This window comes from Mirounga angustirostris, unplaced genomic scaffold, assembly GCF_029215605.1.
Source record: "Mirounga angustirostris isolate CCGP_5_RB_7025 unplaced genomic scaffold, mMirAng1.0.hap1 SCAF_2, whole genome shotgun sequence".
Lineage (NCBI taxonomy): Eukaryota > Metazoa > Chordata > Mammalia > Carnivora > Phocidae > Mirounga > Mirounga angustirostris.
Genome location: NW_026991710.1, coordinates 93,489,070 through 93,505,226, shown reverse-complemented (window position 1 = coordinate 93,505,226; position 16,157 = coordinate 93,489,070). Strand labels below are relative to the sequence as shown.

General features: G+C 34.7%; 1 protein-coding gene across 14 annotated transcripts in view; it reads left to right on the top strand.

The window, feature by feature from the left end:
* The window catches only part of CAMK2D (calcium/calmodulin dependent protein kinase II delta), a 326,597-nt gene that overhangs the window by 158,300 nt on the left and 152,140 nt on the right, over positions 1 to 16,157 (top strand). For all 14 annotated transcript variants that reach the window (XM_045880546.3, XM_045880545.3, XM_045880547.3 and 11 more), the window contains exon 4: positions 2,249 to 2,303. In XM_045880546.3, the coding sequence (XP_045736502.1) occupies positions 2,249 to 2,303 (55 nt within the window). The remainder of the gene's footprint in view (positions 1 to 2,248; positions 2,304 to 16,157) is intronic.

Below are 16,157 nucleotides of genomic sequence, written 5' to 3'. Positions count from 1 at the left end.
AAGTAGAACCAGAAAGTAATATTTCTCCACTTGTAACTGAAATTTCCACTTTTGTTTAGCTCCACAACCCTTTTATCTGAAAACCTAAGATCTGCATCTCCACTTGAAGTTTTTATTTTGAGACAGTGGAAGAAAGAATCATTTCCTCCTGCTCACATTGTGATTTTACTTCTCATTTTAACTTTGATGGGATGCAAATCCATCTTATTTTCATCAAATAACTGTCTGACTTAAGTAGACCTACCATTCATTCAGCTTATTTAAACATAGGTTGTATTACAGCTGCTCAGTGAGGTAGGTATCTTTGAGACTGTGTCATTCAAGAAAGCCACTGAATTATCTGTCATGACCTGACTTTCCTTACTATGCTGAATGACTATGAACAGAATACATCATTGAGTCTAACTTTTGATTTTCTTCGGCAGCATAAGTTTAGACAAAGGTAGTGGGCATCTTTGATATTGGTAAACTGAAGAATACCCTTCACACAATTAAAGTTATGCAAGAATTGTTTGATATTAGTAGTTTTATTTTAGACATATATAGGTATACTGAGCTTTGGTGGAAAAAACTTGGGAGAATGCTTAGCACATAGTATAGTAAGTGCTCAAAGCAATTTTATGAAAGGCCATCTATCATTTGTCAAGTCTCTGCGAAGATTCAAAAACCTGTGAAATACGATAACTGGATGATAGTAATGACGAGAAAGAAATTCCATATAATGGAACAAAAGTCTTTAGTTCTCTACCTTGGAAAGGTCTAAAGAGAGATTTAGAAAAGATTTTAATAGTGGCCCAAGAATGGTGTCTGAAGAGGTTGGAACTAGATTGTAAAGAATGGACATTATATTAAGTCTATGACCTTGAGAATTTCATGGATACTGCAGACTCCCTCTGTAGATCATTGTAGTTTGTGTGACAATCTAAATGTTCTTTGGAATTCACATTTTCTATGTGGTGGTCATCATTGCATGGGGAACATACTAAGGACCGGTGGTAGTAGAAATCATTATCCTTTTGTGGTAACTTTTCAAAAGCAGTTGTGTCCTACATGTTTGTTGCTTTTTCTGCCCTCTGTTGCTCCCAGTGAAGGCCAAGCCACCCCAAGTGATTTGGATAAATAGGAAGAGTTTACCATCTGTGGGGATGCATTGGGGAAGGCAGGGAACTTATGCAAAAATAAATCACAGAAAAAGCAGTATGTAAGTTATACATGTGCAGTTTACTCTCGAATTATAGTAGATAATGAATGTTGTCCATTCGGAAGAGCAAAATATTTGTTTTGGCTACCTATCAGTGAAAGTCTAGCTCATTGGAAAAATTAAAGTAGTATTAATTTGAGGAACTAGTATATTATTTTATTAGAAGTTCTACCTGTATAATTTTGGCTGACTTGGTAAATGGATTTTGGTGACTTGAGTTTAGAAGTAGCATAGTAAAAACTCTGTTGACAGGTTGGCCGGGAAGTGCTATGTAGAAACTCTCTCCATCCCCACCAAAAAAAAGGGGGGGGGGGCAGGGAGAGCAGAAGCAAGACCATTTGCTGGACTCTTCAAATGATCCTTCTTGCTCCTTATTGTATTGATCAAGGCATGAGTTGGTGAAGAACTGGACTAGGGAGATAGCAAAGAGAATGGCAAGGAAGAGACTCTAAGTGGGAGAATTCCTAGAACCTGCTAACTTTGAATAGATGTACATATAACAGTCATTAATATTTATTTATCCCAGCAACATGTGTATTATTTTACTTCTGTTGTCTCATTTAACCTTCTCAACCATTTTGTAAAGTATAGGTACTATTATCATAATAAATTGATTAATTTGATTAAGCTCACACAGGGGCACCTGGGTGGCTCAGTCAGTTGGACATCTGGCTCTTGAGTTCACTTCAGGTCATGATCTCAGGGTTGTGGGATTGAACCCCACATTGGGCTCTGTGGAGCCTGCTTAGTAAAGATTCTCTCTCTCCCCCTCTCCCTTCCCTGCTTGCCCTCTTTCCTCTCTCGCTCTCTTTAAAAAAAAAAAGAAATGATTAAGCCTACACAGTTAATAATTATCAGAACCAAAATCTAAACCTTGCGTTTGTCTGAACCCAAGCCTTGTTGTAAAGGATACTGCTTATCAGAGCCTAGAACAAAGAATGTTGCCAACACTTTTAGTTAGGAGACAGATGCCCATTAGAAGTCTGGTTTAATGTTCATCATTGGCATATATATAACATAAACTTTTCTCCCACTACTTTTTTTTAGTGCGACTTCATGACAGCATATCAGAAGAGGGCTTCCATTATTTGGTGTTTGATTTGTAAGTACAACATGCTTTGTGTTCATTTATTTTTGCTATTTGAAAACCATTTTGAATTAAACATGATTTTTTCTAATTTGCAGTCTAAATTAATGATCCTATAATTTTTTTATATGTTTTCAAATAACATTCAACTCTAATTCTTTTGAAAAAAATGTGACTGTTCAGGAGTGTTTATTTAAAACTTACATTAATCTTCATAACTGAAACAGGAGTCTGTTTGGATTGTTCACTGTGATATCATAAGCAGTTCTCAGTTTTATCTTTGGGCATACAAATGGCTGATGTGAGCTAATTTTCCATTGAATTTTTTGTCTTATATAAAAAGAACCATAGCTAACATCATACTCAGTGAAAAAATGAGGGAATTTTTCTCTAAGGTCAGAAACAAGATAAGGATGTTCACCTCACCAGTTTTATTCAACACAGTCTGGAAGTCCTAGCCACAGTAATCAAACAAGAAAAAGAAATAAGAGGCATCCATATTGGTAAGGAAGAAGTAAAACTTAACACTATTTGCAGATGACGTGATAACATACATAGAAAACCCTAAAGACTCCACCAAAAAACTATTAGAAGTAATAAATAGTCAAGTTGCAGAATACAAAATTAATATGCAAAAAATGGTAGCATTTCTATACACTAAAAACAAAGCAGCAGAAAAGAGAAATTAACAGTTCCATTTACAAATGCACCAAAAAGAATAAAATGCCTAGGAATAAACTTAATCAGGAAGGGGAAAGACCTGTACTCTGAAAACTGTAAAATATTGATGAAAGAAATTGAAAACAACACAAACAAATAGAAAGATATTCCATGCTCATGGATTGGAAGAATTAATATTGTTTATTAAATGTCACCACTACACAAAGCTATCTATACATTCAGTGCAATCCCTGTCAAAATACCAGCAGCATTTTTCACAGAACTAGAACAAATAATACTAAAATTTGTATGGAATCACAAAAAAACCAAACAGCCGAAAGAGTCTTGAGAAGGAAGAACAAAGGTGGAGGTATCACAATCCCAAATTCTAAGATCTACTACAAAGCTGTAGTAATCGAAACAGTATGGTACTGGCACAAACAGTCACATATATCAATGAAACAGAGTAGAGAGCCCAGAAATAAACCCATATTTATGTAGTCAATTAATCTATGACAAAAGAGGCAAGAATATACAATGGAAAAAAAGCTGGTCTCTTCAATAAGTGGTGCTGGGAAAATTGGACAGCTACATGCAAAAGAATGAAACTGAACCACTTTCTAACACAGACATAAAAATAAACTCAAAATGGATTAAAGCTCAATAATTTTGATAACAGTCATAGCAACATTTATGTCTCCTCAGGCAAGGGAAACAAAGGCAAAAATAAGCTATTAGACTACATCAAAATAAAAAGCTTTTGCACAGCAAAGGAAACCATTAACAAAAGTAAAAAGGATGCTTAATGAATGGGAGAAGATATTTGCAAACGGTATATCCGATAATGGGTTAATGTCCAAAATATATAAAGAACTTCTACAACTCAACACCAAAAAAACCAATCCAATTAAAAAATGAGTAGAGGACCTGAATAAACATTTTTCCAAAGAAGACATACAGATAGTCAAGAGTCACATGTAAAGATGCTCAATATCATTCGTCCTCAGGGAAATGCAAATCAAAACTACTATGAGATATCACCTCACCTGTCAGAATGGCTAAAACCAAATACACAAGAAATTTAAATGTTGATGAGGATGTGAAGAAAAAGGAACCCTGTGTACTTACTGTTTGTGGGAATGTAAATTGGTGCAGCCACTGTGGAAACCAGTATGGAGGTTCCTCCAAAAATTAAAAATACCATATGGTCTAATAATTCCACTCTGGGTATTTACCCAAAGAATGTGACAACCCTAATTTGAAAAGAAATAAGCACCCCTGTTTATTGCAGCATTATTTACAGTAGCCAAGATATAGAAGCAATTTAAGTGTCCATCAGTAGATGAATGGATAAAGAAGATGTGGTGTGTATACACACACACACACACACAAATATATACAATGGAATATTACACAGCCACAAAGAAAAGATGAGGTCTTAAGAAAGACAAATACCATGTGATTTTACTCATATGTGGAATGTAAAAAACAATAGTGAATAAACAAAAACAACAACAACAAAAAAGCAGAATCAGGGAACAAATTGATGATTGCCAGAGGGCAGGGGGGTGGAAAGGATGGGCAAACTGGATGAAGGAGAGTGGGAAACACAGGCTTCCAGTTATGGAATGAATAAATCACAGGAATAAAAGACATAGGGGAATATTTTCAGTGATATTATAATAACATTGTATGGTGACAGATGGTAGGTACACTTGTGAGCATAGCATAATGTATGAAGATGTTGAATCGCTATGTTGTGTACCTGAAACTAATGCAACATTGTATGTCAATTATATTCAAATAAAAAAATTAAAAATAAACTATAATTCAAATAATGGAAAAAGACTAAAAGAAGGGTCCTTGAAGTTGTTTAACTCAGTGGTTCAATAACAGTATCAGACTCCCATATTTTACTTCATTGGCTTTGTTCTCAGATTGGTATCGTTCAAGGTATTATAAACAGACATGCTAATGTCCAGTGAAAGACATTGTCTCTTGTTCTTTATAAGAAGGAAAAATTTACCCAGTAAACATCTCATTTCCTCTCACTGGCCAGGATTAGGTCATATACCATTTGACATAGTAATTTCACTTCTAAAAATGAAGTCCATGGAAAGCATACCCTAAATTTAGATAAAACTTTATGCCAAACAATGTTCATTGCATCAGCTTTTATAATGGAAAAAAAAGAAAAAAAAGAAAGGCAACTTAAGGATCCAATAATAGAGAAGTAGTTGCATAATTATGGTAAATTCATATAATGGACTACTGTCCAGCATTTTCATGTAATGCTTGGAAATAAAAAAGATATTTTTTGTAATATGACTCTAAAGATAGGTTAGTGTTAGACTTGGTTAATTCAGCCCTTCAGTTTTGTAATTAAGAAATCAAGTTTTTTTCTATCTTTTTGGTTGTTCTCTGTAGTATGTAAGTTTGTTCTCAGGTTGGTGCCTCATTTTCAGATATCAGTGACTTTCACAGTCAGAAAAAGGGACAGTATTAATGCCGTTGCAATGTTTTTATCCTTTCTCAGCAGTCCCTCAGAAGATAATCTGTTAATGAATCCCTGTTTATTTTTATTTTTTATTTATTTATTTTTTAATGAATTGCTGTTTAGAATTGCTTCTCATACCCCTGCCTGAATCAAGTATTGATGAAGGGAATGGAATTACAATTCGCATTGACCAATTATAAATTTAATATGTAGGTCTTGGGAGGTAACTGGCCTCCCTTGAATCACCAAATGCATGGTCAGGTAAGATCTAAATCATGGCTTTGTTAACAAGAAAGTGGGGGAGTTTTGCCTATTAGGTAGGCAGCCAAGTGTGTCTGTCATATTGGTGATTGATGTGTGTTGGAGAATAGAGCCTGAAGCTCTGATTATGCACAGCCCCACCGTATAGGCTCCTCTCCACAGTCACAGTCCCATCCATGGCTTGTTCACGTGGCTGTAGTTTGGCACCACTCCATAGTGCACTAGTCCTTTCTCTTCAGTCCTTTCTCAGAGCTCATATTTTTACTTTCTCCATTGTTCTTTCTTCCTTTCTCATGTTCTAAGATCCCCTTTTTCTATGATTTCCTTTCTTCTTTAATAACTTCCTTAGCCATTCTTTCAGAGTAGATATGCTAACAACAAATTCTTACTTTTTCTGAGAATGTCTTGATTTCCCCTTCACTCCTTTTTGCTAGATAAAGAATTCTAGGTAAACAGTTATATTCTTTTAATGTTACATCAATTCCTTCTGGATTCTCTGATTTCTGATGAAAAATCTTTTGTCATTCTGTTTTGCCCCTAAAAATAACGTGTTCTTTCTCTCCAGGTGCTTTAAAGATTTTTTCTTTGTAGTTTTTAGAAGTTTGATCATGATGTATCTTGGCTTGGCTTTCTTAGAATTTATCTTATTTTGTGTTCATTTAACTTCTTGAATATACAGGTTTATGTCTTCTCCCAAACTTGGGAAATTTTTAGACATTGTTTCTTTGAATACTTTATTAGCCTTGCCTTCTTTCTCTTCTCCTTCTGAACTTGATAACATGAATGCTAGATCCTTTGTTATAGCCGCATAAATTCCTGGGGCTCTGTTCATTTTTATCTTTTTTTTTTCCCTCTTGTTCAGATTAGGAAATTTATACTGTTTTCTTCAAGTTGACTGATCCTTTTTTTTTTATTCTGCTGTTGAATGCATCCATTTCAGTTATTGTATTTTTTCAGTTCTACTATAGACTGTTGGTTTTTCTATAAATTCTCTGTCTTGCTGAGAGTTCCTATTTTTTCTGTTTGTGTGGTTTTAATTGCTCACTGAAGCATTTTATTAGGCTGATCAAAAATCCTTGTCGGATAATTCCAACTGCATTGTCATCTTGGTGGTGTTGGTGTTGGCATCTGTTCATTGTTTTTTCTCATTCATATTGAAATGTTCTTAGTTCTTGATATAATGAGTGATTTTGTATTATATCCTAGACATTTTGGGTATTATTTTACGAGACTGCGGATTTAATTTAAATCTTTGTAGCAGGCCTCCTCTGATACCACTTTGGCAGGGGTTATTAGGTGCCATCTTACTACTTTCAGGTGGGAGTGGAAGTCTAGGTTTCCTATTTAGCCTCCTATGGCACCCCAGGGGTGTTCCTCCTCACTGCTGGGCAGGGCTTGGGAGAACAGGGATTTTTTTTTTAATGCATTTAATGAGAGAAATGTATCTACCCTATTTTTTCAGACTGTTGTTATTTCTTAATAGATTTAATTTGTTAGATATCCTTTGCTATATAAATCAAGGGTATGGTATTATAAACTGGGATATGTCCTTCATGCTATGATGAATGCTGGAAAGAAAAACACTTTTGCTAATGCTCATTTACCTGAGTACCATTATTCAGAATTGGATTTGATCATAGCTCTATCAGAGAGGATATACTTTTCCTATACCCTCTTATGTTCAGTGCATGAAGGCATGTGAATTAGACTAAAGGCGGATTAACAGAATAAAAGGCACACAATTTTTATTAATATTTATGTGCATGAGAGTTTGTAGAAAAGAAGTGAAACTAAAAGAAGCAGTGAAGGTGTCAAATTCTTGTCTTAGATGATAAAAATTGCTCTTCTCTCCCTGGTACATGGAACAGATACCTTCCTCAAAGGGAAATTTATGCCCTGCTTTTGGGCAGATAAGGGGAGGGTAGAGAACTCTTCCTGTATTTGTTCATTCTCAACTGCCTTTAGCTCAAAATAGTCTTTTTGCCAAAGTGGTATATTGCAGGGTGGTGTATTCTGATCTACTTCAGCTCCAAGAAGCATATCAATGTTAGGTCAGATGTAAAAGGGCAATACCCTTCTTCTCATGCCATGCCATACCACTTTTCCATAGTTACCAATTTACATTCACATTTAAAATTTTATAGTTTTCTATATTATTAAATGGAGGGAATGATAAGAATCACAGAGTTTAGAATAAAGTTTATTTTTTTATACATCATATTTCAAATAATTGGTACAGAACATATAAAAAAGCAGTTCATGTGAATACAAAATAAGATTTTCAGTTATAGTGGATCATATTTGTCACAATGATATTTGTGTTATTAATGTCTCTGAAACCAAAGTGTAAGTTTACATTTGAACCATAGTAACATTAAATACACTGCATCAGACAGTTGAACCTCTTTTGCTAGACTGAAAAGCTCAGACTCTTTGCAATTGTTCTTTAATATTTAAAGTTTAAGAGAGAAGTTAGGAGCAGTTTTCATCAAAATTCTTTGCCAGGAAACGAGACTAATAAATTAGGTTAAATATAATCCAATAAAGCACCCAGCTTTGAGATAGTTGGAAAACAGTGGTTAAAATATAGATTTTCAAAAATATATAGATAGATAGATAGATAGATTTTCAATGATTAAAAAGAGATTATAACAGATATAATTCCTCTAAATTATCTAATTGTGGTGGTTACTCTATGAGGAGGAAAAGTAAGTAGCTTTAAAAAAATGAACATTTTATACATCAATGAAATACTCATATGGGAAAATTGGAAGTCACTTAGCCAATCAGTTCCAAGATAAAATAACTGCTTGAATTCCTAAAGAAGGAATGTTCCTGTGTTTGTCCTTTTGATGATGGTTTTGGCAGTGTGGTACTTGTGCATACTTCCTGTGGAATGTCAGCTATTCACAATCTAATGGGAAGTTCTATTTTTATAGGTGCACTGAGTTTTCTGCTAATGGAATACTTTTCCCTTTCTAAAAAGCAAAACAGAAGAGGCAATGAGTTCATTAAAAAAAAAAAGTTTCTTCTTGCTATTTTAAATTTACATTTTTCATTCAGGTATCTATCCACCATTTCCAACTATACAGCATTAGTAATCGCTTTTGCAAATAGACTCAGGAATCAGTGGGAAAGACCTGCACGAAAGCAAAGACCTCTTCACAGCAAATAATGAATCATCCTTCTTCCGGGTTTGTGCCTAGCAGGGTTTTCAGGCACACCTCAGCAGTTCTGGGAGATAAAAGGTGTGGATTTATCTGAAATCTAAGGGAAAGCCAGGCAGGGAAATAATGGAGCTAGAATTGTAGTCCCTAAGGGAGAGGCCTACAGTCAGAGCCATTGGCCTTAGGCAGATAAGGCAGACTCAGTCCATTTCTTTGAGACAGAAGGCCTTGACAAAGGGCACTCATCTGAATGTGACATATATATTTCAGGAACTGAATGTCAGCGAAGATTTGTATTATGTGCATGTTGGGTGAATGTATAATGGGGTATAGAAATATCACAGCCCTTTCTAAGTAAATGTATAAGAGAATAACACTTGGGTTAAATTTTGTAATCTCAGTAGGGAACTAAAATAAATAGATTAGATTAAGGTTTATTGGCAAAAGTGCTGATCCAGGATGAAAAGACTTAAGTTTCAGTCTCAGAGCTACCCAAGGCTAACCACTTAACATTATATTTTCTCTAATCCTCATTTTTCTTGTACGGAATGGGGCCGTGGGACCAGATGAAAAATTTGTCAGACATCTCTCAAGTCCTTTCCTGTTCTGTGAGGCCAGGATGCTGTTCTCATTAATTTGAGACTTCTGGTAGAATTGGTAAGGACTCCTGGTGTCGTTTTTAAATATTAGAAAACTTATTATGATTTTAAGCTATTAGAGAAAAATTCTATTAATACATCTTTAAAAAGAACTTTTTTTTTCCCCCTAGCAAAAACACATCTTGGTACATGAAATACTTCTTTTTTTTCTGTTTTAAAGTGTTTTTGTTTTTGTCCCCATATAAGAAATTCTGTTCATCAAATAAGTAATGGGTACCTACTAAATGCAAGACACTATGCCTAATGCTTTAGGAAAAAAGGTAGTGTTTCTGAACATTTTAAAATAAATATCCCATTTTGATAATTTCAAAATTGAATACTCAGAGAATCTGATGTGCTCCCTCCCTGTGCCCCATTTTATCATTTTCATACCATCCAGAAAGCTTGGTCAATTTGCATGCTTTGTAGTTATTACTAGGAAGACATGTATATTTTTCATTTTTACAAATTTGAAGTTCTATCAGTATTAAAAAAGTATGTTTCGGAAACTACACCCCTTGAGCTGATTGTTATATTGGCAATATCAAGACTAAAAGACTAAAAGCTAAGTAAGACACCGTCCATTTTTTTGAAGATTTTATAGTTCAGAAAGGGGATTGGACAGCTTCAAAAAATCTGTAGTGTAGACCTAATGTGGTAGGAGCTGTTAAGAGTTACAAGAGGTTTGGGAGAAAGAGCCAACATTCACTTAGTCAGGAATGCCAGGAAACACAATGCAAAGCCCTGAAGTTGATGTTTTTCTCAGTGCATTTCTCTGTGTCTTCATTCAACAAATGTACCCTTAATCTGCACTTAACTCTCTACCAGGCATTGTGGATAAACTGATTGAAGGGAAGGTGAACGACAATTTTTGCCTTCGAAAGAGCTAAAAGCAATCTCATACTTGTTCTGTTATAGCATTCTTTGATCTACTAGAATATTTGGTTGCATAATCCACAAAACACACAGATATAGTGTAATAAGTTTCACAGTGTCTTTGAACACATCTGTTTGTGCCCTAGTCACTCGGTCATCTTTATGGTTATTTAGGAAAATTCTTCCATTATGCTGATAATATTCTCCTGTATCTCACAAGGCATATGTATGCCATATATATTCTAATGATTATTAAATCTTTTTTAGAGGTAGAGGGCTAGTCTGATTTTTCTGGACATCTTTGGCCTATTATTCATAGCAAATTTTATCCTTCTTAAAACCCACCTAGTATATTTCATTTGTCTTATATTTGATTTTAGTATTATTTGGTCATATTTGATTTATTACAGTGCATATAGGAAGTAGTGGCAAAAATAATTTCCACTCTCAGATCAAAATGTGGAATGCACAGATTGAAGATTACTTGATCTATCAGTACACTGTAAACAGCACTTGAAAATAGGCCTCTAGGTTAAAACTCTTGTTAAAAGACAGAAAACTAGGAGCGCCTGGGTGGCTCAGTTGGTTAAGCGACTGCCTTCGGCTCAGGTCATGATCCTGGAGTCCCGGGATCGAGTCCCGCATCGAGTCCCGCATCGGGCTCCCTGCTCGGCGGGGAACCTGCTTCTCCCTCTGACCCTCCCCCATCTTGCGCTCTCTCTCTCTGTCTCATTCTCTCTCTCAAATAAATAAATAAAATCTTTAAAAAAAAAAAAAAGACAGAAAACTAAATCAGTAATTATAGTGTAGCACAGTATATTTTGCTGTGAGCACGGATGATTGAAGCAAAAAGAGATCAGATTAGAGGTGTGAACCCAGTTAGAAGTTGACTACACTAACATCCAGGAAGAACGTAGTAAGTACCTGAAGTAAGATGTTGGTAGGAACAAAAAAAAGAAGTTATAAGGTATAAACCCTCTGAATATACTTTTTAGAACAAAGTTGAGTCTCTGAATTTTGTTTTTAGTTGGCACTTTATATGCAAGAAACAATCTACATAAAGTGGAGAATATTTTAAATAACAAAGAAACCCTAATGCTGTAAAGATATTGCATTGCATTTCTCATTTGTTTTTAGAAAAGTGTTGGAATGAAAATATTTTGGCTATTTTTAAAATAAATTTAATGTCCACTATAGTGGAACTCTATAATTCTAGAATTATAGAGGGTCACTGATGGGAAAATACAGCTTTTACAAAGTTATACTAAATAATTTCAGTGTGCTATTAGTTGGAAAATTAATAAAATGGTAAAGAATCTGTTATATGTTTTTACAGAAAAACATTTATTTGTTTTTTATTTTTTTAAGATTTTATTTATTTATTTGAGAGAGAGTGAGCAAGCACGAGCCAGGGAGGGGGGAGAAGCAGAGGGGGAGGGAGAGGGACATGAGGCTCCACCCCAGGACCCTGAGATCATGACCTAAACCAAAGGCAGACGCTTAACATACTGAGCCACCCAGGCGTCCCCAGAAAAACATTTTAAATAACCATGACATACTATACTTTTAATAGAAAGGTGTAGAGATACTCAATATTCTTTTGATTTCTTTCTGAATAGAAAGCAAAATACTCAATTTTTCTCATGTATTATGGTCCTGCTACAAGGTGGCAAACTCAACTCTTCCACCCACACATCATGGTTCTTTAATGTTCATGGACACTTTCAGTTTGTATGGAATAAGATATAACCTTGTCTCATGAGTACTCATTAGTTAATAACCTCAAGGAGGAAGGATGCTCTTCATGATGAATACTATCTGATGGCCTTTTTAGAATTTTTCTCAGGAATAATTGTCTTAAATTCCAGAAGGCCAGTTTCTTTCTCATTTGTTCATTTTGTAGTTCTTATTCTTTAATACAAATCTGAATTTCTTGATATCATACCAGCTCCCATATTTATGTTTATGAAGTTGGAGAAATTAGGAATTTAGGATTTTCAAAACTTTATTTATAAAAATTTTTTCTACTTTTAATAAAGTTTATTTTTTAGAGCAGTTATAGTTTCAAAGCAAAATGAGTATTAAGTACAGAGAAATCCTATATATGCCCATTCCTAATCATGCACAACTTCATCACTATAGCCTTTCTGCACCACAGTTTATTTGTTACAGTTGGTGAATCTACATTGACACATCATTGTTACCCATAATCCATAGTTCACATTAGGGTTTACTCTTAGTATTGGACTTTGAATGGGTTTTGACAAATGTAATGTCATGTATCCAGCATTGAAGTACTATACACAATAGTTTACTCCCGTAAAAATCCTCTGTATTCCAACTATCCCCTCATCCTCCTCCTTAAACCATGGAAACCACTAATCTTTTTACTGTCTCCATAGTTTTGCCTTTTCCAGAATGTCATACAGTTAGAACAGACAGAATATAGACTTTTTCAGATTAGCTTCTTTCACTTAGCAATATGCATTTAAGTTTCCTTCACGTCTTTAAATGGACTGATGGTTCATCTCTTTTTTGCACTGAATAATATCCCATTCTCTAAATGAACCACAGTTTATTTATTTACTCATCTACTGAAGGACATCTTGGTTGCTTCCAAGTTTTGGCAACTCCAATAAAGCTGCTATAAACATTCAGGTGCAGGTTTTTATGTGGACGTAAGTTTTCAACTCCTTTGGGTAATATCAAGAAGCACAGTTGCTGGATTATATCTTAAGAGTATGTATAGCTTTGTAAGAAACTGCCAAGCTGTCTTCCAAAGTGACTATCCCACCAGCAATGAATGAGAGTTCCTGTTGCTTCAAATCCTGTCAGCATTTAGCGTTTGTCAGTGTTTTGGACTTTGGCCACCCTAATCGATGCGTAGCAGTGTATCATTGTTTTAATTTGTAATTTCTTAAAGACATGTGATGTGGAGCATCTTTTCATATGCTTGTCTTCCATCCATGTATCTTCTTTGGTGAGATATCTTTTCAGGTCTTTTGCCCATTTTTTAATCAGATTATTCATTTTCTTGTTTTTGAGTTTTAAGAATTCTTTGTATACTGTGGATCACTGTCCTTCGTCAGATGTCTTTGCAGATATTTTCTCTCAGTCTGTGACTTGTCTTTTCATTCTCTTGACAGTGTCTGTTGCAGAGCAGAAGTTTTTAATTTTAAAGTAGTTTACCTTATCGGTTCTTTCTTTTGTGGATCATGGCTTTGATGTTCTATCTAAAAGTCATCCCCATATCTAAGATCATCTAGATCTTCCCTATAGTCTCTTCCAGGAGTTTTATAGTTTTGCATTTTACATTTTAGTCTGTAATCCATTTTGAGTTGATTGTTGTGAATGGTGTAAGGTCTGTGTCTAGGTTTTTTGTTTGTTTTTTACATGTGGCTGTCCAGGTTTCCAGCATCACTTATTGAAAACAGTCTATCTTTTCTCCATTGTATTGCCTTTGCTCTTTTGTCAAAGATCAGTACCTATATATGGGTCTATTTCTGGGCTCTCTGTTTTGTACCATTGATCAGCTTGTTTATCCTTTCGTTAATACGACACTATCTTGATCACTCTAGCTTTCTCTTTTTTGAGAGAGAGAGCGATAGTGTGAGGGGCAAGGGGAGAGGGAGAGAGAGAATCTTAAGGAGGCTCCATGCCTAACATGGAGCCTGACATTAGGCTTAATCACACAACCCTGCGATCATGACCTGAGCTGGAATCAAGAGTCAGATGCTTAACTGACTGAGCCACCCATGTACCCCTTGACTACCATAGCTTTATATTAAGTCTTAAGGTCAGGTAGTGTTAGTCTTCCATCTTTGTTTTTTTTCAATGCTGTATGCTATCCTGGGTCTTTTGGCTGTCTATATAAACTTCAGAATCAGTTTGTCTACATCCACAAAATAACTTACTGAGATTTTGAGGGGGATTGTGTTGAATTCATAGATCAAGTTGGTAAGAACTGGCATCTTGACAGTGTTGAATCTTCCTATCTGTAGACATAGAATATCTCTCCATTCATTTAGTTCTTTGAGATCTTTAATCAGAGTTTTATATTTTTTCTCATAAAGGAAATATTTACATATTTTATCAGCCTTATACCTAGGTTTTTCATTTTGGGGGAGTGCAATGTAAATGGTAAAGTGTTTTTATTTTTTAAGATTTTATTTATTTATTAGGGAGAGAGACAGAGTAAGCATAAGCAAGAGGAGGGGCAGAGGGAGAGGGAGAAGCAGGCTCTCCATTGAGCAGAGAGCCCGATGCGGGGCTTGATCTAGGACCCTGAGCTGAAGGCAGGTGCTTAACTGACTGAGCCCCTCAGGTGCCCCAAATGGTACAGTGTTTTTAGTTTCAATTTCACTTGGTCATTTCCAATGTATAGATTATTTCCTAATATAGTATAGTGATAGACTTTTGTATGTTAACCTCATATTCCACAATTTGCTATATTTGCTTATTAGTTCCAAACTTTGTTGTTGATTCTTTAGGGTTTTTTACATAGTCATGTTATCTGTGAACAAAGACCAGTGCATTTCTTCCTTCCCAATTTGTATGTATACCTTTTATTTCTTTTTCTTGTCTTAACTGCATTAATTAGGACTTCCAGTATGATATTGGTAAAAGGAGACATTTTTATCTTGTTCCTGATGTCAGTGGGAAAGCTTCAAGTTTCTATTAAATATGATGTTAGCTTGTGGTATTTTGTAGATGTTCTTTATCAAGTTGAGGGAGGTAATTTCTGTTCCTAGTTTCCTGAGAGTTATTACCATGAATGGGTTTTGAATTTTATCAAATATTTTTTTCTGCATCAACTAATATGATCATGTAATTTTTCTGTTTTTACCTGTTGATATGGCAGATAGCATTTATTGATTTTCACATGTTAAACCAGCCTTGCATACCTGAAATGAATCCCTTCTTTTAATGATATATAATTCTTTTTATATACTGTTGGATTCAGTTTGTTAATATTTTGTTGAGGGTTTTTGTATCTGTGTTCGTGACAACTGTTGGTCTATAATTTTCTTGTAGTGTCTTTATCTTGTTCTGGTGGTGGGGTAATGCTTGCCTCATAGGACATGTTGACATGTATTCACTCTACTTCTGTTTTCTGGCTGAAATTGTAAAGAGCTGGTATTATTTCTTAAGTGTTTGGTATAATGTACCAGTGAATCCATCTAAGCCTGTTTTCTGTTTTGGAAAGTTATTAGTGATTTGATTTCTTTAATAGATAGGCCTGTTTGTATTGTCTATTTCTTCTTGTGTGATTTTAGCAGATTGTTCCTTTCAAGGAATTGATCTACTTCATCTAGGTTATCAAATATGAGGGCATAGAGGTATTGATAATATTTCTTTATTATCCTTTTATTGTCCATGGTATCTGTAATGATGTCTTCTCTTTCATTTCTGATATTAGTAATTTGTGTCTTCTCTCTTTTTTTCTTAGCTAGCCTGATTTTAGGCTTATGCATTTTATTGATCTTTTCAAAGAACTAGCTTTTTTGCTTTTGTTGATTTTCTCTATTGATGTCCCATTTTCAATTTTATTGATTTCTACTCTAATTTTTATTATTTCTTTTCTTCTGCTTATTTTGGATTGAATTTGCTCCTTTTTCTTTTTCTTTTTTTTTTTTAGTGAAAGCTTAGATTATTGATATTAATCTTTCTTTTCAAATATATGCATTCAGTGCTATGAATTTCCCTCTATGTACTACATCCCACAAATTTTGATGTTGTATTTTAATTTTCATTTAATTCAAAATATTTT